The 23,957-nt window shown below is 39.4% G+C and overlaps 1 protein-coding gene across 2 annotated transcripts; it reads right to left on the bottom strand.

Annotated features, from left to right (window-relative positions):
- Positions 1-5,117: 5,117 nt before the first annotated feature.
- Positions 5,118-22,918, bottom strand: postna (periostin, osteoblast specific factor a). Of its 2 annotated transcripts, XM_063895587.1 has the most exons (23): positions 22,689-22,918; positions 21,923-22,021; positions 17,577-17,641; positions 17,317-17,474; positions 17,070-17,234; positions 16,803-16,949; positions 16,467-16,608; positions 14,906-15,118; positions 14,660-14,794; positions 14,302-14,450; positions 13,444-13,580; positions 12,705-12,835; positions 12,382-12,512; positions 11,391-11,493; positions 11,227-11,294; positions 11,093-11,138; positions 10,977-11,012; positions 8,493-9,017; positions 8,332-8,367; positions 6,659-6,703; positions 6,376-6,462; positions 5,855-5,890; positions 5,118-5,657 (listed from the first exon to the last, which is right to left on the bottom strand). In XM_063895587.1, the coding sequence occupies exons 1-23, from the start codon at positions 22,805-22,807 to the stop codon at positions 5,602-5,604; spliced, it is 2,829 nt and encodes a 942-aa protein (XP_063751657.1). In that variant the 5' UTR covers positions 22,808-22,918; the 3' UTR covers positions 5,118-5,601. The 2 variants fall into 2 exon arrangements, with proteins under 2 accessions (XP_063751657.1, XP_063751658.1); XM_063895588.1 differs by lacking the exon at positions 6,659-6,703.
- Positions 22,919-23,957: the final 1,039 nt, after the last annotated feature.

Raw genomic sequence — 23,957 nt, 5'->3', positions numbered from 1 at the left:
GCTTACGCAAAAGGAGGAAAATAAATGTAATCATGGATGTGGAAAGTCAGTTTGTTTCCATCTTAGTCACAACATATTTTGCACTTTTTGTTTGGAGATCTTAAAATACTGCCTTAAAGCTGTTTTCTCCATTAACAAATATCTTCTAGATAAAATAATTTCTTATGGAATAAATTGTCACGGGCAGAATTTTTTCTCCAGCTGACAAGCAGTTCATCTGAATCATACTTGAGAATGGCCTTTTTAGGCTGCATGCTGTAATGGATTTTGGATGGGCTTAACAAAAGCCTTATGCTATTGGAATAAAGCCAATATTTGTGTGTTTTCTGACTTAGTGAAAATATTGTTTTCAATATCATTCTAGTTGCTTTATTTTAAGTATGCATTAGTTTTGTGTGATGCAAAGGTAAAGTCATTTTAGACTCCACACTTTGTATTGCACTTTTTTACATCAAGTTTCCTTGTCAAAGTTGTTGATTTTCAGAAAAACTCTCTTCTTATCACCCAGCCAATGCAATAAAGTATAAGTATACCATCAATGAGTAAGGAGATGTTTCTTTGGAGACACTTAGCACACCAGACGGCCATTTGGAATCCCACTTGACCTCTTGAGGAGATATATCGTCACCATCTGCTTCAAATGCCCCAAGTATATTGTGCTTGTCGAAAAGAATGGAAAAACCCAGATAAAAATAAACAAATAGTTACACCAATTCACCATCCCTAAACTGTCCAAGCACATTTGTATCAAGAGAAATGGTCTGTGGCAAGGAAATCTGTCTTTGATAAATCATTCTCTCAAATGCCTTTTCATTAAACTAGTAAGGTATTCCTGGTAAATCCAACTACAAGCTAAGTAATATATCACTTGTCGTTTAGTGGTACATTCACTGAAACTCCTAAACCACACAAAGTATAACACAAACACACAGAAGACATAAACAGCAGATGGAAGAATAATGTGTGGTGACTTGTATATTTATGTAATTGTAAATTTGAAGTAGCCACAAACCTCAACTGTGCTTCTTAAAAGGGTAAAAGACTTACAATTAATATTTCATTCAGAAATGAAATGAACCATTTGATGCAACTGTTTATTGTCAAACTAGCCAAACAAATAACTGTCTGTGTCATTTAAACAAAACTAAATTGAATAGATCCAACAAGTCAATCAAGTAGACATAAATGGCAGAAATACTGCAAATGCAAATACTGAATGGCTTAATTGTCTCAGAATACATGTACTGAAGGACAAGGACAACACTTGGAGTCAACATTTACTTCAACCCTACTTATGTTTACGTCCATGTGTATGTAAATCCACATAATTATAGGTTACAGCTTCTTTTTTTTTTGCCTTGAGGGAAGGCCTTACTTGTCCAGACAAAAGGTCAGACACCCCAACATCTGCTGTCGGAACAGCCTATATACTCACATTACCCAGGTGTTGTCTCTGTCTAGTAACTGGTTTCAGCAACTGTGACAAATAGCACATGACCTTCCTCCCTTTGTGTCCTTATATCCCTTCACCTCGGTCTGTTTTCAACTGTGGCTCTTTTTCCGCCCTTCTCCCGCCCTGACTTTTGACCCCTGGTTTCTTTGGAAAATCCTTCTTGTAATCACGGTTGGTTTTGGATGATGTCACTGTGCATGTTTTGTGTTAGAAACTAGTCAAGGCCATGCTGTGAGTGCGGGTTAATCAGATCCCTTCATGTGATTAAATGGTGAATTTGGAGTATGGGTCGAAATTTACCAATAATTAGATTCAACGTAATTAAAGAGGACATATTATGTGATGTTTTGTGATTGGTCAACCTTTAAGGAATGTGTAAGTCATGTCCCACCCCTTAGGTTATCCCGCACAATGTGTTGCAGCGCTGGCCGACAGAAGTGAGGCTGTTACATAGTGATGTCACGGAAGTAAACAAAGGAGCCAATGGTGGCATGGTTTACATGTGTTTACAACGATTGTAAAGGGAACCCCCCCCCCAAAAAAACAAACATTAATTAAGTGCTGGAAAAAGTCAAAATTAAGTGAATATAATTATTTGTGTTTATGTAATTTTTACAAAGCCATATTGCAGCAACATGCATGCCCTTGCAGTTTTATGTGACCTTTTCTAGTCTCGACAGCGCATAAAATGGCAGCAAAATGTAAAAAGACTGCCTTTGTAATTCATCAGTGTCAAATATTTGACTTTGTACACCACCTCCTCTTCACAGCCGTTCTTTGTCCCACACACACACACACACACACACACACACACACACACACACACACACACACACACACACACACACACACACACACACACACACACACACACACACACACACACACACACACACACACACACACACACACACACACACACACACACACACACACACACACACACACACACACACACACACACACACACACACACACACACACACACACACACACACACACACACACACACACACACACAATTGTAGCCACTTTGGCTTGAGATACCCAACGGCATCTGCAAGGCATGACATCACTCGCTCAACAGACACACGGCTCACATTAATCCCTCTCTCTACGGAGGAACTACTAACCACAGAAGTACAAATGGATTCCCTGATCTGCACCAAAGTCCTGCTCTGCTTTCGTTTGCATGTTTTTCTCTGTAAATTCTCAGAAAACATCGTCATACTTTAGCTATGTATAATTCTCCTCGGCAAAGCACCATCATTTTTTCTCAAACCCGGTTGGATTACTTTATATGGTTAAATGAAAAGCAAACCTGCGCCTTTGATATTTTTCTGACTCGACATGTGTCTTTTTTGTTTTTACCTTCTCACAAGTTTTGGATTTCTATATTAGCAGATTATTTGTAACTGTGAGATACTGTTATGAAAAACATAATATCATGACAACCTTGTTTTCTGACCGAAGATGTAAGGCAAAGATATATCAAAGCTCTTAACTTAAAAAAATTATATGGACATTAAATGTCTGCAGGTATTTAGCCAATATAACTTAGGCTATAGCTGTTTTCAAAGTCTGAAATGATCTACTCTGCAGGTATGACGTAGCATCACCTAATTGATAAAAAATATGTACAATGTAAATGTCATTGATAACATCTGCAAGCACTTTACTCATCCACATCTACTGTATCGTTGAACCTAATTTTGTATAGCACACAGAATCCAAGCACATTGTCTGAGATCAGCTGAAGTGGCACAGTTTGAGTGGTTAGGAAATTTACAGCGTACATTAATCATAGAGTGAATCATGGCTTGCATTTTAATCCTGTCTCTGCAGAGACTACCTTCAATCCCCATACTTTTCAGATCCATAGCTGTTGTCACCTGGCTTTAATTTAGAATTGGAGGACACACAAGAGATCTGCCAGGCACTAAGCTTGGAAGGGAACAGTGAAATAAGACTTTGGGTCGATTCCTGGGAGGGAGTACAGTGTATATTTAGAGTAGTACAATGTGTTCAAAATGTGTGTTCATCAGGAGAGGTACAGCAGAATTGCTTGTCCTTAGTCCATGTGTGTGACAAGCTAAAGAAGCATATAATAATTGCATATTCATCAAGCACATTTATGTTTTATAATCAATGATCTAAAGAAAATGGAAGGGGGCAACAGTAGTTAAAAACTCAGGAATAATGATCACCCTGCTGTAGAGGCATTACAAAATAAATATAAAAATGAAATGTAAAAAATGATTGCGCAAGAAAACAAATATACTGCAGTACATGAAAAGCAATATCTGTTTGATATTTATAGCTATCGGCCAACTTTTGCTGAAAAGTTAACATCATTTTGAGCACTACACGGACATATTCTCCCTTTGATCACAAATGATTTACGTATCAACATTGACATGCTGATTCTGATTATTTTTAATTATTGTACTCCTTTAAAATTGCATATTGTAAATCTTTGGAGGGCTGTGACTTCATTCTTGGCCTACTGTGGTTTCTGGAATAGGATGACATGATCTTAATCACATTAATGATTCTGGACTGAATGCATCTTTGTGAGTTTTATCCAGTAGTTTTATTTCTCCGACTGATTTTGACAGAGTGAAACAATATGGCCATTCTACCCTGCAGTTGCTTTATGGGGAACCATCGTGTTTGGTTCCTTTACAAAGAAGCAAACTTGGATCACAACTATGGTGATATCAGTAAGCCTGGCTGTTTTTGGGGATCAACCCAAGCATTGTTGGTTTTTAATTAAAAAATGTAATGGGGTATTGAGTCTAGTGAGTATTGAGAGATAGAATGAGGTAAAAAAAATAGCTATTTAAACAAGTTTAGCATAGGGCTGCAACAACATGACCAAATGTATTACTGGGTCTGAATACTTTCAGAATCTACACTTCTGTTAAACTCTTACTACTCACTTTCCTTGACTAAAACAACAACAAAAAAAGGAAAAATGACTGACAGTGGAGGAATCACTTTACCAAGAGTCAATTTCTGAAGTTATGGATCAATTAGACTGGGTTAAAACAGAATTTCAACCATAAAATAAATCAAGGAATACACATGCCAAGACAACATAAAGAGATTCTAAGTAGTTTTATAATCCTTGCGTTGAATGTAAGGACTCTTGAGCTTCTTAGATGCATGCAGCTCTTTTCCTCATCATTTTATCACCACCCTGTGACGTTAAAACTGCAATCCTTGTGCAAACTTATACTCCCCTCTGCTTCAGTCAATTCCCCTCCGCTGCTGCTGCCCTGGACGAGCTGCCATGGATCATTTCAACGATCTTGCAACAGAGCCCCACTACACAGGGCACTTATTCAAAATTTCTAGCTGGCGGTCCCTTTTTCTTTTCTTCATAGAAGGAAAATATGATTGGATAAACCGAGTCAAATCCAAGATGAATGCTTGTCTAATGTGCTACAGTGAAATAGAGCATAGTGTAACTGTTATGTAATTCCTCAAATGTGCCATATGTTTGTGTTCAACGGTTACGAACAAATTCCTATCATGCAGAAATCTTTTGAGCAAGACATGCAACAAATAAATCTTAAATGAATGGATTTTCCTGGACGTTTCCTGGGTGAACACAGCATGAAGTAATCTTAGATGGAAAGAAAGACGACTGTAAACTGTATAAAAATGAAATGTATTTTTAATCAGCATGTGATAATTTACAGAGGTTTAGAAAAACACTATTTAATTTGGTGTATTCTTAAAAATGCATCAATAGTACAAAATGCGAGCACCATAAAAAGCAAACAACACTCTTCCCAAGCCATCCGTTTAAAATTGACATAAAAAAAGTTCAAAATATCTCTCTGTGGTAAATATATTTCACCTTACACACCATCTATCTCAAAAGTCCATATTTCCCGAGTACTTAAATGCTATTTTTTCTATTGGAAATGCAATGCTATAACACACCATTCCATAACAAGTATGGTTAATATGGAATAGTAAACAATCCTGTTTACTGGTGTTTTCGACAAAAAATGCTAGAATGATTTGATCTCTCTCTATTGGTACACAGTTTCTTTCATCCTCCAGCACTCTACCAGGAGCACTGGAGATGCATTCAGTCTCTGCGGTGAACCAGAGATGTTTTCTCTCTATTGGATTCACTGCCTCGGCTTGTGGTGACGCCTGACCATCTTCCTTCTTCTCCTCACTCCAGCTGTAAAAAGAAGAGTTAGCATTAATGGAGAGAATGAGAGGAATCTCACTTTTTCAATGTGAAAAATCCAAGGTTTTGAGAAAAAAATGTCCCAGTTTGGGATAAATAAAGTGCTTCTGATTCTGATAGATAGCTCATTTTTCTCCAATTCCTACATTAATGAACGAGTCAGTTCAATCATCTAGCTAGGCTCTTACCTGGAGCTTTCCTGGCAGCGGCAAATTTACCCCCGGCTATGAAAAAAAAAGAGGCAAAACAGTTATTCATTACATTTGAGAGTTGTAAGACAGCAAACAAATGTTATGTTATGTCATGTTAACACTTTGTCAGATAACCAGTAATGTCTTTCAGATTTCCAATAAGTAGACCAATGCTCTCCATTGTCTTCTTTTGTAATCTGATTTTCCTGTTCCTTCCTGACTCCCTAAGTCTGACACACACACACACACACACACACACACACACACCCACACACACACACACACACACACCCACCCCACACCCCCACACCACACACACACACACACACACACACACACACACACACACACACACACACACACACACACACACACACACACACACACACACACACACACACACACACACACACACACACACACACACACACACACACACACACACACACACACACACACACACACACACACACACACACACACACACACACAGGTTGTGTGCAGTGATGAATATTCACCTTTAATGAGTTGGGTGATTCTCTCCGATTCCGCATCGATCAGATTTGGGTTGCCGTGAATGGTGGTGATCTTAGAAAAGTCTGGGCCTGACGTTCAAAGAAAAACCATTACATTCAAAATAAAAAAACACATACAAAATTAAATATGGACTGACATCGTATTGAAAAATCTCAATATCTTATCCGCCTTAAACTCACCACTTATCTTGAAAAACACATGATTTCAAGCAGGATGTGAAAAGAAACTTGTTTGGTATAAAGAGTTTGTATAAAGACACCCTACCCTCAATGACAAGAGGTTCGTTCACCGTGGTTTGTCTGGATCCACCTTCAGACGGGCAGCGGAGAAGGGTGTTGAAAGTCATTTAACGACTAAGCAACTGTACTGACAGACAGACACACCGACAGGTACATACACCCCGTAAAACACCTCCTCCGCCACCGCCAACACAAATTCAGGCACAGCTGTGTAGTATTACACACACTCACAGGCACTTAGAGAATTATTTTTCTTTCACACAACTAAAGCTGCACGACACCAGTGAAGCAATTGATTGTGAAAACAGCTTAAAGCTCACCTGCACCCACACATGCCAATGTCAATCTGAGTCACATGGCACACTATACACTGCTCACACACAGACACACTTAAGCTGTATAAGACATAGAATGAGTAACAAGATGGGATTTTTGCATTTGAGACAAGAAAACTGACGGCGAGATGAAATCAGATTACTGGTAAAATGGACAGACATCAAAATGATGGTGCACCATGGGCATGATCAGAAATTGGCTTTATCTTTTTGTTGATGTGAGCCTATTCAGAAGAAAAAGTGTCAAAATTAACCAAACTTCCGTAGTATCATTACTGAGCCAAAACAAACCTCATAAAACAGAATGAGCTCGGGATGTTTTGAATAGTGGCTGGCCAAAGCTAGTCATTATCCACTGTTCAATATGGAAGGAGCTTTCTTGTTTTAAACATGTCTGGCTGTCCATAATGGCTGCAGTTTATTTATTTTGCTACCCCCAACATTACAGCAGTCAAGAGAATACATAAATGATCCAGCTGTTAATCATTTATTATATTTATATTGCGTTTCTGTTGCTCAACTTCTTCGTCTGCCTGTGATTAAACTATAGGGAGTTTGAACTGGTTAGAATAAGTACATGAAGCAGGGAGTGAAATTGTGATGAACAGTTTTTCTTCTGGATATGATAAGCCTAACCCTTGAGGCCTTACATTTTAATTGGATGGTTGGATATGTAGGTCCAGTTGCCAATAGCATTAGCAGTGAGTGCGGAAGTCATGAAGGATTTCTTGATTCTTTTTCATTGTTGGAAAGTAATACAGCCGTTTAAGAAGCTTTGCTAGTGCGGACAGACTCCATACATGGAAGTAGTTTGATTAAAATGATTATTTTTATCTTTTAAATCTGGTTTTAAAGTAGATCCATACTTTTATGAGCCAATACTGAAAGCCGATCAAGAAGTTGAGAAATTGAGAATTGGCACTTTGACAGCCACAACAAGGGAGGGCGTAACCCATATGGTTTGTTGATTAGTGCTTGAAACACCTCAGTTTTAAGACAGAGAAATAGATGGAAACCAGCATTGGTAGACAAACATCACAAGTCATTATGACTGTGACTTGAAGAGAAAACATGGGTAGCCTAGCTTTTACAGTCCGGAATATTGGTTTCATTTCCAAATTCATCGAACTATCTAAAAGACATTGAAGGGTAAAATGATGCACACCTTGAAATGAAGGTGTCTGATGACTTAACATGATGATCACAGAGGAAACGTGACATTCACGTTAGATGATAATGGTCAGTTAGCTGTGGTCAAGTTCCCAGATGCATTTGTTACAAGAGTGGTTAGAAAATGCATGAATATTCTGAGAGCTAGACTATCATGCTCTACGACTGAGTCAACATGTTAAGAAAAACTGACCTGCAATTATCTGTCCTTCTGCATCAAGATCTCCACCTGCATTAATGAAAAAGTGTTGTGCCATCAAATCGGTTTAAAAACTTTTGCGAAGCTGAATTTTTGTTCATCTAACTGATCATTTGCACTCAAAATGTGAATGATCAAAACGTTCGAGAACTTACCTTCGATAACTCTTGTGACCTTGGTAATGGTAGGCTGTCCCTCAAAGACCCTGGTTGACGAAGAGTCTCCCTCGATGAACCTGGTCACTTTAGTAAAGGCAGGATCCCCCTCGATGAGCCTGGTCACTTTAGTTAAGGCAGGATCCCCCTCGATGAGCCTGGTCACTTTAGTAAAGGCAGGATCCCCCTCGATGAGCCTGGTCACTTTAGTAAAGGCAGGATCCCCCTCGATGAGCCTGGTCACTTCTGTGTTCCCGGTTTCCCCACTGACAATCATCGTGGTGACTACAGGTTCTGTATCGATGACTCTTGTAACCTTGGTAATGGCAGGGTCTCCTTCAATGAATCTTGTAACCTTGGTAATGGTAGGGTCTCCTTCAATGACTCTTGTAACGTCGGTAAAGGCAGGGTCTCCTTCAATGAATCTTGTAACCTTGGTGATGTTATGTTCTGCTTTAATGACTCTTGTAACCTTGTTGATGGTAGGTTCCTCTGCAATGACTCTGGTCACCTTTGTTTCAGGGACTGTAAAGAGGGATCGGGAACATGAGTGCAACTTAAAGGAAACCATACCCTGAAATGAACAGTATTTGCACTGTAGTTTGTGAGAGCACTTTATTTGGTAAGAGTATTTAGCATACAAATGAATCAAAGTGACTTGGACGAATATGCACATGTTGACGTTTGGATGCTTGATATAGTTTTGCTATTGTTAAATGCAGCAACTATTTTTGTTCTTTGGTTAATCAAGACTTACCTCCAATTTTGGATTCTACGTTTACTGTGGTTCTCTTCACAAATTCAAGGTAACAAGGGGTTGAGTAAATGATATACAAATGTCAATTTTCAAGGTGAAGTGATCCTTCAAGAATAATAAACGAAAGGAGGGATATCTTTTGAACACTCCCACATTCTTTCTATAATGAGCAAAGTATGAGGCATGAGAAGCAGTATGGGAAGTTATCAAAGCAAGCAGAACAAAGGCAGGCTAATGTCTGTAGGATATTATATTTCATCCATGGTCCAATGAGCCGCCCTCCTTGGACAGACTCAATTTTCTTCTCCATTAGATGAGTTTAAAGAATCAAATTATGACCTTGTTCAAATTATACTATATATTAAAATATAATAATACGCTTAACATGTTACATTACTGATTCCCAGAAGAACCCGGAGAAACAGCTCCCATCCACATACAGGGAAGAAATATTTACTTGGACAAACAAATCCCACATGTGCCCTTAAAATGAAAAAATGCCTCCCCAATAACGATGAATCTTTTTTTCATTGTTTTTATTTATTTATAAACAAATGCATCTGCAATAAAAAATAAATGCTACGAGCGAAATGTGTGTAAAGAGGGTTTTGAATAAAGAAAAACAAAATTGAGCTTGCAGGCATAAATTCTTGCACAAATACTACCACTAAAAGCTGCCCGATGCAGGGTTGATTAGGTTCTTGATGTCCTGTGTGTACAATTCTCTACCTCTCTTAAGCCCTGAAGAAAGGCCAGTGTCACAGTCTGATTGGCTGAGAGGGGAAATGCACAACGCTGCCCAGACTTTTAATTAGGAGGCAATCTCCACATGCTCTGCATCATGTGATCTAAATAACCCTGCAATCGACTGGATTGAGTTGTGACTGAGTCAACTCCACTATTGAATCAGCTTCAACGGAACCTTCTTCTTTCATTTCTTTTATAATTTATGCTTCTAAGCGATGATTTTTTTTATGTGACAGCATTCATATGAGTTGAATGCTGATGGATGTTTGTTTGTGTCAGTCTAATCTTTGGCTTTGAGATGTGGTCTTCCAGCAGTCAGAACCAGACCCAGGTCTGATACAAATTAGGAAATGTATGTCATTAAAACAGTGGCTGCTTTCCCTATGAGTATATACAAATACAAATATATATATGATGTGGACAATAGATTGTTCTTCCTATGATCCAAATTAAAGATACTTATAGTCCATATTCCATGTATTGTGCCTTATTAACTTTAAATAACCGGACTTTATCCCTCCTATGTTACCCAATACAGTAAGGCATGCTCCACATGCAGTCCAGTGCACATCCATCTGTGTGAATGTGCACTAGACTAAGCCCAACTAAATGAACAACAGCCACCTCATCTATGTTCTCTGATCCTGTTTTGCCTTGACAGCCTAATTACCTCATCCCTGAAGGGTCTAATTATAGCAAGGGGTCCAAATAGACTCAAGCAAGAGTGAAACAGAGTAATCAAAAGAAACAAAGAAGAGAACTTGAGAAGACCCCTGAATTGAACAATGACATGCTTGTAATACGCATGTGACTGCAGTATGTATTTCACTTTTGAAACAGATGTTCATTTTATGAGAAAGGTTTTGAATTCAAAGGATGTGGTGTCTTGAATAATCACAAAAAATATATAAACATGATGTTTGGTCCTAAAACATTCAAGACTTCACTTTGAATCATGTCGTTAGGGAAAATGGTCTTACCTATTTGATGGTAATGTGTAGTTGTGATGGTCTTCTCTGTGAAGTCACACAAGAAGCTCGTTACAAAGGAAATATGCACACATCATGCAGTGACAGTGGATGATAACGAAACTTACTGATGACGGTGAGTGGGATCTCCTTGTACGAAAATCCAGGAATATACTGAAAAAGGCATGACAGGAGAACATCTTTTTACATTTTCTTTAAAATACCTATGCCCAGACGTACATGTATGTGTCTCTTTGGATACCTTTATCTGGATGTACTTAATCAGCTTCTTCAGGAGGACCAGGAGGTCCTGGCGGCCCACAGGAAGGTCTGTAAGTAATACACATCATCAAAAGAACATAGCTCAATGCCTCCCAGCACAGAGTGCACATTGCATGATTGTATTATAATGTCTATTGTTCTCACCTGCAGGATAGAGAACATTCTTCACCACGTGGATCACACCATTTGTAGCCATCAAGTCGCTGTCTGGCACATCCACCGTGTTCACATTAATAGAGTTGTTAACCTTGGTAAAACGAGGGGAAAAAAGTAATGCATATCTTTTTAGGGGTAAAATAAAACAAAGTTACTGAGTTGTGTCAAAAACTGCCAAAAAACTTTGCCAGGCTGAGGGATAGGCCTCAACTAACTTTAGAAGGGTTGTACAATAGAGGGTTTGAAGCCAGGTTTTAATAAGAATACCATGCAGTATGCTCTGTTATTGGGTGAGCTGTATGAAATTCCATTCATGACTAATTTCCTGCAATTTAAGGTAGAAGATATGAGTCTGAAAGGGATAGAGTGACCTTCTCCTTTAGCTCCTCTTTTCCCTTATCACCCACCAAATTGAGCCACATCAGTAGATAGGAGAAGCAGGAAAGGAAAAATGTAGGTAACAATATAGCTGACATTGAGGCTGCTGAGTAACAGCAAGGCAGACAGAGACAAGTAGGTGGGGGGCATCAAGGGAGGTGGGCAGTGACGGGTGAACAATGACCGTGGGCGTTGATGGACATGAGCCAGGTTTTAAAAGTTCTGGCCGTTCTCCAGAGATATCCAGCTTTGAAGACATAGATTAGCACTGGCTCTTTGATGCTATTGTTTTAATGAGAATGTGTGGAAAGACTGCGTTCAGGACTCACAATGGAGGCTTGGAGAAAAGGGAAAAAATCTGTGGTCAGTTTAAACTTATTTACATGATATAAATATCATCTCTTTCATTGATCCCATGTGGGGAGATTCTATTGAAAACTTCCTAACGTGGGCATGAACTTTTCATAATGTGTTGACTAGTTACAGTTTTTTCTACTAATGGTTTATCCCTTTTTGATTGTACATGACAGATTCAGGAAATGATTTCTGTCTTTTTGATTCCGAGGAAAAATACACTTAAACAATGGCTGCTTGTACATACAGAAATAACTTGCAGGTTACCGCCCTGCAGGGTTTTGAGCAGGTTGGTAACTCCTCCCTCCAGTCCTCCATTGATGAAGATGCCATTACTGAAGTGGTACAGGAGAATGATCCTCAAAGCATTCAGGTCACCTGTCAGTGACAGCAAAGGCATACACGATTTACATTCTATACAGGGGAATAAGCATGCTTCACATATTTTTTCTCCCTCATCTCTGGCTTAAATAACTTCACAACAACCTAGGTTGATTGCAATTGCATGATCTTCAAAAGGGAGATGCATCAAAGGAAGTGGATGTGTGTTCATTTGATTGGAGTACTCACTTTTGAGAACAGCCATGTCCTCTTTACTGAGACCTTGAAAGGCATCGTCAGTTGGTGCAAAGATAGTGTAGGAGCCTTTCTTCTTCAGAATATCAATCAGATCAGCTGTCTCCATCAGCGCCAGGAAAGTCCTAAAATTATTAAATTAAAAAGTACGTCTGATTCGGATTCTGATTATTTTACAAAACTAAAGAAGCAAGTCATTCATTCACAAAGTCAACATTAGGTACAGTACTGCATGAGTAAAATGAAAACAAACCTAAGAGCAATGTGCGGGTAAATGAAATGGTTCATGTATCTGATGATGAGGAAATAGGACTATAATGGACACTATTTGAGCCAGCACTTTTGTACATTTCAGTTTTTCATCTAACCCTAATTACTGTGTTTAAGACTGCATGAGCGCCAGCCAGTCAGGACATCTACTTTCTCCAACAGGAAAGAACAGCTCTGCTTTAATGGCACATTAAGTCCTGTGCTGTGAGGAGACCAGATTATATGTTGCGTTTGGTCCGAAAAACAGTAGGGGTTTGCTCATTGTAGACAGGAGGATTATTGTTTTAGGAATATGATATGATGAGATTTGGGTTGTGTGATCCCATTGATTCACACATCTGCATCCTGAGTTATTCATCATAAGCCTGTGCTGGTGTCAACATCGGTCATACAGCTGGGAAATGTGAAAATCCAATCAATAATAATGAATTACTAAAACATAAATTAGGATGTTAGTTCTTACTTGAACCGTCCGTCAGCAATCAGGAGATCGTAGACTGTTTTGTCAGCCGGTTTGATGAGGGACTTCATGACATGGAGGGCACTATGGCTTCCCTCTTTACTGCCCTGCACCATACATGCATTTTCAATGCACACAGCCTGTCAAAGGACAAGAATTAGAGAGCAGAATTTGTTGTTTTAAAGTCACTGCACAAATGTGATAACTATTGAGCATAGGGAAGGGATGGGGGGCTATTTCATGGTCTTGTTTGATTGCAATCAATCTAAGAAGAAGAACACAAAAGTTTCTGTGAGGAAATTAAACCCAGGGGTTCATTATAACTGAACCACCAGGGCAGAACCCCAATTCATCTGCCAAGAGCTGGACTTATAAGCTGTTTTAATGCATTTGCTTAGAGTTGTAAGACAGCAAACTCATGTTAACACTTTGTCAGATAACCAGTAATGTCTTTCAGATTTCCAATAAGTAAGCCAATGCTCTCCATTGTCTTTCCAAGACTTCTTTTTTTTATCTGATTTTCCTGTTCCTTCCTGGCTCCCTAAGTCTGATGCGCACACACACACACACACACACACACACACACACACACACACACACACACACACACACACACACACACACACACACACACACACACACACACACACACACACACACACACACACACACACACACACACACACACACACACACACACACACACACACACACACACACACACACACACACACACACACACACACACACACACACACACACACACACACACACACACACACACACACACACACACACACACACACACACACACACACACACACACACACACACACACACACACACACACACACTTCTCACCGTGCGGTAAATGAAGACTCTGAGCATTCTGCCAGCCAGTGTTTCCAGCATCTGTCCATTGTAGAGCTCACTCAGTGTAACTTTCAGCTTCAAGATGTGGTTTTGCATAATGAATTTCAACAGACTCTGGTCTGTTGACATCACCTCAGCTGACAACCACAGAAAAAAATAGTGATTTAAAATAACCCTAGGCCTAGTAATAAAACATGCCAGGCCTTACACAACTTTTCCTTTTTCTAAAGTGTCCTAATAGTGAAAAGTCTAAAAATGTATTAGCACAATTTGATCCATGCAACACAACTGATGATTTTTCCTTTACATTCTTTCTCAAATGGGAATCATTTAGAGATTAACTCACAAGTGAAGGCAGCGTTGACGGGAGCAAGGAGTGTATACTCTGTTTTCGAACCCAAGGCAGAGGCTAAGTTCAATTTATTCACCATGTTGCTGAAAGTACTCTGAGATTCTCCCATCAGCTCCAACCCTTCCTTGGCTGGTATGAATCAAATAGACATAAGATGTTGGTTATCACAGCAACAAAAATATACAAGTACATTATTTCAACAAGTATTCACTGAGGGAGAAAATTCCAGATGTGTTTTACCTTTGTTAGGGATGAGCAACTGGTCGATTAAGTGGATAACGCCATTGGTCGTGACTATGTCCTTCTTCAGCACCATCTTGATTCCATTGACTGTCAAACTGTCGCCATCACAGCCAATTTCTATGGTGCTGCCCTCTTCGGTTTCAAACACAGACCCTGCCATGATTGCTTCAGAACACTGGACAGAGTTCAACAGGTGGTATTTCACCAGGGCTGAGTAGGTGGATTGAAGTGTGAGAAAGATATAAAGACAAAAAGTCGCTGGTCAGATTGCACCATTGTATAAACTTTGTGTGTTGACTCAAATTATTGATTGATATTACAAGGCTCTCCAAAGTGTAAAGTCATTAATCAACACACAAGCACATGGATAATATTTCAGTGGTTTTAGAAATATTTAGCCCCTTCTGCTAACATCAACAGAGGATTACGTCTATGACTGAGTTCAACTGTCAAACTTAGCAATGAAACTGGCCTGCAAAAGCAATGCCATGACAAACCCTTCCAAACCCACAAAAATACAAATGCGATGTTTTTGCATTTCAGCCAAAATTACTCTTTGGCTCAAACTATTCCTTTTAGAAACAATTCACAAGTCTCCATTTGATCTTTATTTTGGAGGGTGTTCTTACATGGTTTGTCTGCAGAGCCTGTTTGCCAAGTGTCTGAGAATTTATTTGAGGTAATATTGATTCTCCAGAGAGAACCCACTAAGGATACCGCAAACTGGCCTTCTGTGCATACCTGGCATGCCAGTGACACAACAAATAAGCGGATAAGCTATCACTGTGGAGACAAATGTCTCCAATTCATTGTGTGGTTTGTGAATTTGACTTATGTGTGAGTGTGTGTCTATTTCTTTGCTCTGGAGAATTTGTGGGGAATCTAAGTTTATACTTACTCTCTCATGCTCTTTGATGATGAAGCTTAGCGATGAGATGCTTTGAGCTAAATGCTAATGTCAACAGGCTAACCTGATCACATCGACAATGCTAGCTGTCATGCTTTAAGGGCCATTTAGCAGTAAACATGAGCTATAGCTGATGCTTGTGGGAATATAATTTGTTTTACAAGCATTAAGCAATAAACAAATGAACATTTTACCCCGATGATGGCAGTATATGAGAAGTCAGGGGATCTCCAAAATGACAACAATTTATCCGGAAGGGGACATAGATGTCTGAACCCATTTTCCTGGCAGCCTATAGTATACTCGTTGAGATATTTCAATTAAATACCAACCTAAGGCAACATTACCACTTTTTCTTGCAAATCTCTCTTTGATATGGAGAGTTCTGACAGGATAATTGAAAAATGGAATCTGCTGCTGGTAGTACAGGTATCACTAAAGACAGTAGGCCTTATCCTCTGGAGATTATGAAAGTCTGCATTAAATTTCTTGGCAAAACATCCAACAGTTCACTCAGGATCAAAGTAGTGAACTGACGGTGTGACTAGCCGATATATAAAAGTGCTATAAACATATGCAAACTAAAATCAACCATAGCAAGCATATGTTAGTAGTTTATGCCGTCATTACTGTATCACAAGAACATTGTACCCGCAATAACATCCTTGTCTTCCATGATACGCTCCAAGTAGCCTGGGTCCAATTTATCAAAGGCTTCATCAGTGGGAGCAAACAGAGTGAAGTGGCCAGGCTCGCCCAGCTTGTCGAGCATATCAGAAGCCATTAACACATCCTGGAAAACAAAAAGAGAATTTGTCTCGTGTGTAATATTTAATCATACTGAGAGAGATTAAATTGGTTTTAGTAGCAGTACATTTCCAATTATACTAGATGTTTTCGTTTTTACTGATGTTCCACTTTAAGCGCATTAGTCCAATGTTGGCTTTGTTAACCATTTCAACTTCAATTGCAGATTATTTTACTTACTTTGAAGGAGGCGAGTTCCTCCGTTACATCCAGGACTTCCTTGATGTTGTTGCCCACACTGGTTATGACCCGATCAATGACATGCACCACACCATTTGTGGCCAACTGATTACCATGGATGATCCTGGCACAGTTTACTGTCACAATCTGAAGATAGAGGAAATGTTATATTAAGCCAAGACCAAAACAGGGGACAGAAATCCTTTAAAAGACTACTAAAATCATCTATTCGTGTATGCACATTTTAAACAATGTGCAACAACTGACCCCATTTGAGTAGTGGTTGATGTAAATCCCGAGGTCGTTGTACATGGATTTCAGAGTCATGCTGTTCCTCAAGTCTTTGGTCAAAAGTCGGCGCTTAACCATGTGGTAGTGTAGAGCGTTGTACAGCTCGATGTTCACGTTGCCCACCAGTGCCGATCGTATCGTCTAAAGAAATCACAAAGTAGTGAAAGTGTAGCGAGATTCGGTTATATTGTATTTATTTGTTATCCATTAAAACACAACTTACAGATTCCACCTGATCCCAGGCATCGTTGCTGGGTGCAAACATAGTGAAGGAGCCTCTGCCTTCAATTTCCTCTCTCAGTTTGGATATGTCAGAGTATTGCTGAGTGGTCGTAGCCTTTACAAGCCCCAGAGTACCATAGACATGGTCAATAGGTGCCACTATGGAGAAAGCAAGGGATTGTTTCTGCTCAGAAAAAGTCTACAGTAGGTGTAATTTAAAGTGACTGTAAAAGAAGAAGGGGCTGTGGTGAAGCCAACTACCTGCAGGACATCCTTTCATGCCATCCAGCTTTATGTACCCAGGACAACATTCATATAGGACCATGCTTCAAAAAGAGAAAACAAGTAGAAGTATGTTAGACTTATAATGACTTTAGAACAATATATAGATCTTGAAAACATAAATAAATGACATCTACAGAATGAAGAAACAATTACTTGTATTATGTTGGAAGACATACAGTCAGGGAGGTATACATTATAATATTTCTCTGTTTTTGTAACTGCAAAAAGAAACTGATGAAGAAAAACAAAAGAAGCTTGCCAAATCATCAAAGCTGCATTGACTGTGAGAATGAAAAACGACCTCCTGAGCTGTAATTGGAGAGAATGACGAGTGCTTAAATTGAGAACATTTGAGAAAGGAGACCAGGGCTGCATAAAGAGGGGATTTTACTCACCAAATAAAAATCTGTAATTGGGTAGATTGCATATAAAAGGGCAAAGCATCAGACAGTGAAAATAAGTAACCATGTGAAGGAGTAAAAAAAAGGAAAACAAGAAAAACACCATTAACATGAAAGCGGTTCATGGAACTCTTCAACAAGAAACCTGGCAGCACAACTCCCGGCTGGCCAATCACACAGAAAATCTGGACTGGACTCAGAAAGAATAGGCTTTAGACAAGCTTCACGAGCCAGCAACATCCCATCCAATAGGCTATATCATGCAACAGCAATAAACCCAGCAAATGAAATATAAAAGATCCCACATAGGACATTAGTTAGCAAGCCTCAAGCTTAAAGCACTGAACTATTTTCAAGAATATTGTTGAAAATAGTAGTGTGAAGGAGCCCTTCTACAAACATAGTTTCAGAAGGATACAGATAGGAGAGCCCATTTACAAGGAAAACTTTGCAGTACATATTATCATAGATACTATAAGTGTTAACATTAACATCCAGACAGGGGTGTCTGCTGCCCCACACTTTCTCTTGGCCATTAATCTAACTCCCAAAGCAGCTTCCAAGAAAAACAAAATCTTAATATACAGTCGACTTCATGTAACCATGAAATAGATTTATATTTTGGAGCTGAAGGTATAGATTAGAAACAGAGAGGTTCAGCTAACACTAAACACACTGAAGGAATTTTGCAGCCAACCCATACTCCTTAGTGTTACGGTCTAACAGTAAATCTTGTTGCAATTGGTTGCAATGTTATGAATGACAAAATGATAGAGAAAGATGAAGGGATAAATAATGCTTTTCAAGTAACGTTTTTAATGAAAATGAACCACAGGCCGTTTATCAGACATTTAGAGATTTTGTTGGGGTTCATCTCAAACTGACACAAATCTTCCAGGAAGCAAAAACTAGCAGTGACTCAACATTGGACACTCAACAACGATCCACCAGAGAAACAGCCAAAGAGTTTCCAAATGCTGTAATAAGTTTGATGTTTTATGGGCTGCAGTTGGAGCTTTGGGTGTGTTTGCTAAAGAAGTTGTCATAGAGATGATTGGGGCAGAGTTTTAAGGTTTCCTGCTTACAGTTTTCTCATGGAAATACTATGCTTCTACTGTATATGAACTCTGTGCATTCTCTCAACGGTTCTCATCCTAAACAAATAACTCTTTGTTTTCCTTTCAGAAAAGGAACAGTAGTGGTATTCAATGCTAACACAAATCACTGCCTTCTTAGACACTCTAAACACATATACACAAACACAAAGGGCACTCACTTTCTCCATTCGGCACCCTCAAATGACTCACATGTTTTGGCAAAGGTCTCTAATCCGCTTAAATCAGAATTTGTGGTTTAATGGAAATGTATGCAATGATATTAAACATTTAGGGTTTACTATTTTTGTGCACACAGCCATGTCGCTTTTATTGCAAACATTATATGCATTGGCGTTGATTGTTATAAAACACATAAATATCCATGCACAGCCAGCTGTCAGGAAGCTATGAAGTCATTGCTCCCAGGCTGTGCTCTGACAGGATAATGGATGCAGTGCAGAACGGCTCCTAGCCAGGCCTCTTGCAGTGTCACTGGATCAAGTAGCCTAATGTGGCTTCCAGATGAACATGTGCATACACAATGCATGAATACACAAATACGCACGCACACACACTGTTCTCACACAGAAACACTATCTAGGGTTGACTTTTTATTTTATGTTCATGTAATTAACAATTTACAGCGTCTGTTGCATGCTCATCAGGCACATTTTCTCTCTCTGCAGTGCCAGTCCTGAATGCTTTGCCAAATTGTTTATTTTTGGTATACTAACAAAATACAACAGTAAACAACTTCGCTGACATTATAAAATAAGACCTCATTATGTACCTATCCCCCATTCCCTGCATGCTCTGTCACCATCTACAGCACGACTCTTTCAAGAAAATCGCTTCTACCTGAACCTCCAGCAACACCCTTCAAGACCTCTTGGAGGAAATGGAGGGATTAAGAAAACACCAAGGGATCATTTAACTCTACAGTATAGACTTAGACCTAAACACAGTGTTCGACTCACTCCAACATCATTCAATGTTTTTCATAAAAGATACTTCTACCACTGCACCCTCAGGACTTGTTTAAACACAAGCTTGTTGGCAAAAAAGCTGAAATCTGAACTGGAACATGCAAATATCCATACTGTGGGATCAAATACCCTTTACTAATCTCTCATCAACACCAAATCCAACTCAGACCTAACCACAGCTGTGTGGATTTCCTCCAGTGCTGCAGAACAATGCCCTCACTGTGACCACAGACACACAGAGATTTCAAAGATTTTTCTGGCATTTCATTTTTTTGCCAGCTTCTGTGGCATTCTCAGCATATTGTTCTCTTATATATCTGCATGTTGATGAAATTGTCAATACTCTAGCATATTGGATATTTTTATGAAGAAGGGATACTTTATATGGTCATACAGTGTGTACATGGTTCTGTGTTTTACTCTGTTTGCCAACTTTGAATTCATTAAAAGGTGGAGATATTTATTTTTAAAATAATATCGGCAATTGTTATTGGTTATTTCGAAAGACGAAATTTAATTTTATAAAATATTTCAATCCCATATCCCATCTTTTGACTAACTAGAATCTTTTCAATACCTAGCCTTAGTCACTTTTGATTGAACTCATTACCTTCCTTCTATATACTGTCATATTATATTTCTATCTTTGAAGCGGTTAAGGTAATATTACCTCAGTAATAGTAGTGGGGCGACCTCTCATCGCCTCATTTCCAGGCTTATCCTAACACAGCAGCAGGTGTTCCAGGGTGTGTGTGTGTGTGTGTGTGTGCGTGTGTACAGCTCCAGTCGAGCCTTACATTCCATCAACATCAGCGGCTATATTTCATTTTCTTTACTCTAATAAAATCTCCTCATTCAGAATATACCTAAAAGCTTTTATGCACTCTACTATACCGCAGACAACCCAACATTTGGACTTATTACGATCGTTATACCATTTACACAATCCAAAACTAATATTTTTTTCTAAAGCTATCAGAGACAGAAACTTTACGCCTCCTCTATCGCAATTAAACGTGTGACTTCTTTCCAGCTTAAGAAGTGTTATCTGCCTTGATATAAGGGCTTTTAAAACTCTCATATTGTACACATGCAAACACATACAGCACTAATCAAGTACTCATTGCCCATCTTGTGAAACCTGAGCTGCGATACATCCTCCGTTTCACCTGACTGCAAACACACACTTTCTCTAAAAGCATATCAGCAAATTCTTTCCTGAGCATCTGAAATGTGTGAGACGGAAAGTGGGGCTTCAATCACTGTTGAGCGTTTATCCCCATCAGCAGGCTGACAATAGACTTCACCCTGGGCCCGCAAGCTACACAGCATGCCCAGACTTGAGAAGAGGGAAGGGGGACAGGAGATGCAGACAAAGTAAAATAAGCAATACAATTCTGAAGCTTTTGTCTTCTCTCCCTGCTTAAGTTAATCCCTAACATCTTTGAAAGGACATCTTTTAAGTCAATCATCATCATCATGATCAGAACCTGTGCCTTTTTTTGAGAGAAAGAAAGGGGGCAGCTAGGTGAATTTAGGAAACGGAAAGAGCCTGAGGGTCCAGATTATTGGGATCATACAGAGTTGGCCTCTGCTGCCAATAAAAACTGGGCCAGGTGACAGGTGAGGAGGTTAGCACAGGGCTGAAAACATTTACTGAAGTCCTTGATGATCTCACTTGATTGATATTTCGTAAATAATATTTCTTATGTGCAGGATGTATGGAAGCTGGGGGGGGGGGGGGGTTTCCCAGCCAAGTGCAAACAAACATATTAAAAAAAGGATGAAAGAAAAACATTTTGCAATTAAATCCATTCAATGTTTCGGTAAAGACTCACGCCTTCTTTCCACAGATGGAGCCTTTGTACCAGTTCCTACATGTGCTGAAGTACTTCTTATTAGTCCCCTGGACCTGCTGCAGAGCACACACATTGGGTCTGTAAGAGAAGGGGGGAAGTGGGACGGGGGAGGTAGGTGATGAGGGAGTGACAGGGAAAGTGAGAAGCAGAGGTAGGAAAGGGAAGGTGGGTGGAAGAGGTGAGAGGCAGAAAGAAAGGTAAAGTGAAGAAGGAAGAAAATTGTCATTCATTCATGCCAAAGCTTCTGTAAAGTGCTTATTAACAACCAATCACTGAATCTGAGGAACCTGAAGCTTGTAATTTTAAGTAAATTAAGTCCATTTCAGAAAGCATTGAAAAACATTTGAAAATCTACTCACAAATGATTACTCCATAAATATTAAACAACATATAGGGGACATCCACTTCAGCAGAAGAGTGAATGAATGTGGCAGAGGATATTGAATTTTCCATCAATATTTTGTATCATCATTATCATTATTGAGTGCTCTCTGTGATTCAAAGCACCTTAAAACACAGCACTGATAAAACATCTGACATACAAAGCACTTCATATGTGTTAATATCTTTCAAACTATTGCTCATCACCTGCTAAGAAGTTGGGTGTATTTTTAAATTCCCCGTTATTTGCTTCATTGGAAACTTAAAAAGCTTCCACGCATCTTTAAGTTCAGCATGTGACATTTCTCTCTCCTTCACTGTCTATCCTTCCCTCCATCTCCCCCTTGACGTCCCCTCTCCTTACCCTTCTTTCCTGGCCCGAATGCGACTGTGGGTGACTATCTTGTCATAGGCTGAAGAATCCACTCTCCCTAGAGAGCAGAGTGCCACCAGCACTGAGGTCACCACTAGCAGCTGATGCATCCTGGAGAGGTATCAGTCCTCTCTATTGCAAGGGCACAAAACACACACACTTCTTGTATTCCAAACACGCACACACACACACACACACCCCACGAAAAGTACACAGGAGATATGGGAGTGCAAGTGAGGGCGGGAGAGGAAGCTTTTATACCAGATCTCTAACACACACCCATAACCACCCACCCTCTTTTTTGCTCCCTCACTTTCTTTTCCATACCATTACGTCCTGCTCTCACCCTCACAAACCCTTTTCTTTAGCCAAAATCGTCCAGCCTGCTTTGCTCAACCTCATTGTTTCCCCCTCCCTCACATAGTTTCACATGGGTTTGTCATGCTTTCTTAACCACCATCACATCCAGGAGCACCAAGGACACCCTGCAACTCAAATCGTTTACATTTTTCGATGACAGCTTTATAACCCAAGTATGGAATGTCTTTAAAATATATTTAATTCGTATGTTTTGCTGAAGTTTCAAACCATGCGTTCAAGAGTGATAGAAACTTTGGAGATTCAGTGAATAAAAGTCAATCTATCTCACACTCAGTGAACACAGGCAGTAAGTTCATCTTTAATATGTGTCTTTGAGACATTTAGAATCTAATCAAGTTAAATAAATTGGCTACAGCATATTTAATAAGCCAGAAAATAAGACTGTAAATTGTATTCAAAGAGCCGTGGTGATATATGTTTTATATGATAGGTTTAGACTTTAGTTTAACTGTATTTTTTTCATCCTTCCCCAGGGATACTACTCTCCTCCTCATTATTATCTCAAGTTGTCCCATCCTTTCCTCCTCTAAACTCCCCTTTGCGTCTCCACCCCCCTTCATCCTCCCTGCTGTCGAATTCATCATTTATCATCTGCTTTCCAGGCACCAACTTTTCCCTGCAGCTGTCTCCGTCTCCAATGTTGTAGCCAGATCTGATACGGCTTCAAAGTGAACATCCATCAGGACAAAATGCTCCCTGAACGTTGTCATGTACAGTCTTGATTTGTGAACATGAACAGGTATGCCTCTAAATTTGAACAATGCAGGTAAGATCTCTCTTGATGATGTTGACTCATTGAATCAAGGGCTTCATATAGTTATTTACTCCGACCGTGATAAACAGTCGGGGTAATGATCCTTTAAAAATCAATCATTAGCA

This window comes from Eleginops maclovinus, chromosome 11 (assembly GCF_036324505.1).
Source record: "Eleginops maclovinus isolate JMC-PN-2008 ecotype Puerto Natales chromosome 11, JC_Emac_rtc_rv5, whole genome shotgun sequence".
Classification (NCBI taxonomy): Eukaryota; Metazoa; Chordata; class Actinopteri; order Perciformes; family Eleginopidae; genus Eleginops; species Eleginops maclovinus.
Note: the sequence above shows the minus strand (reverse complement) of the source record. Positions and strands in the feature narration are given on the sequence as shown.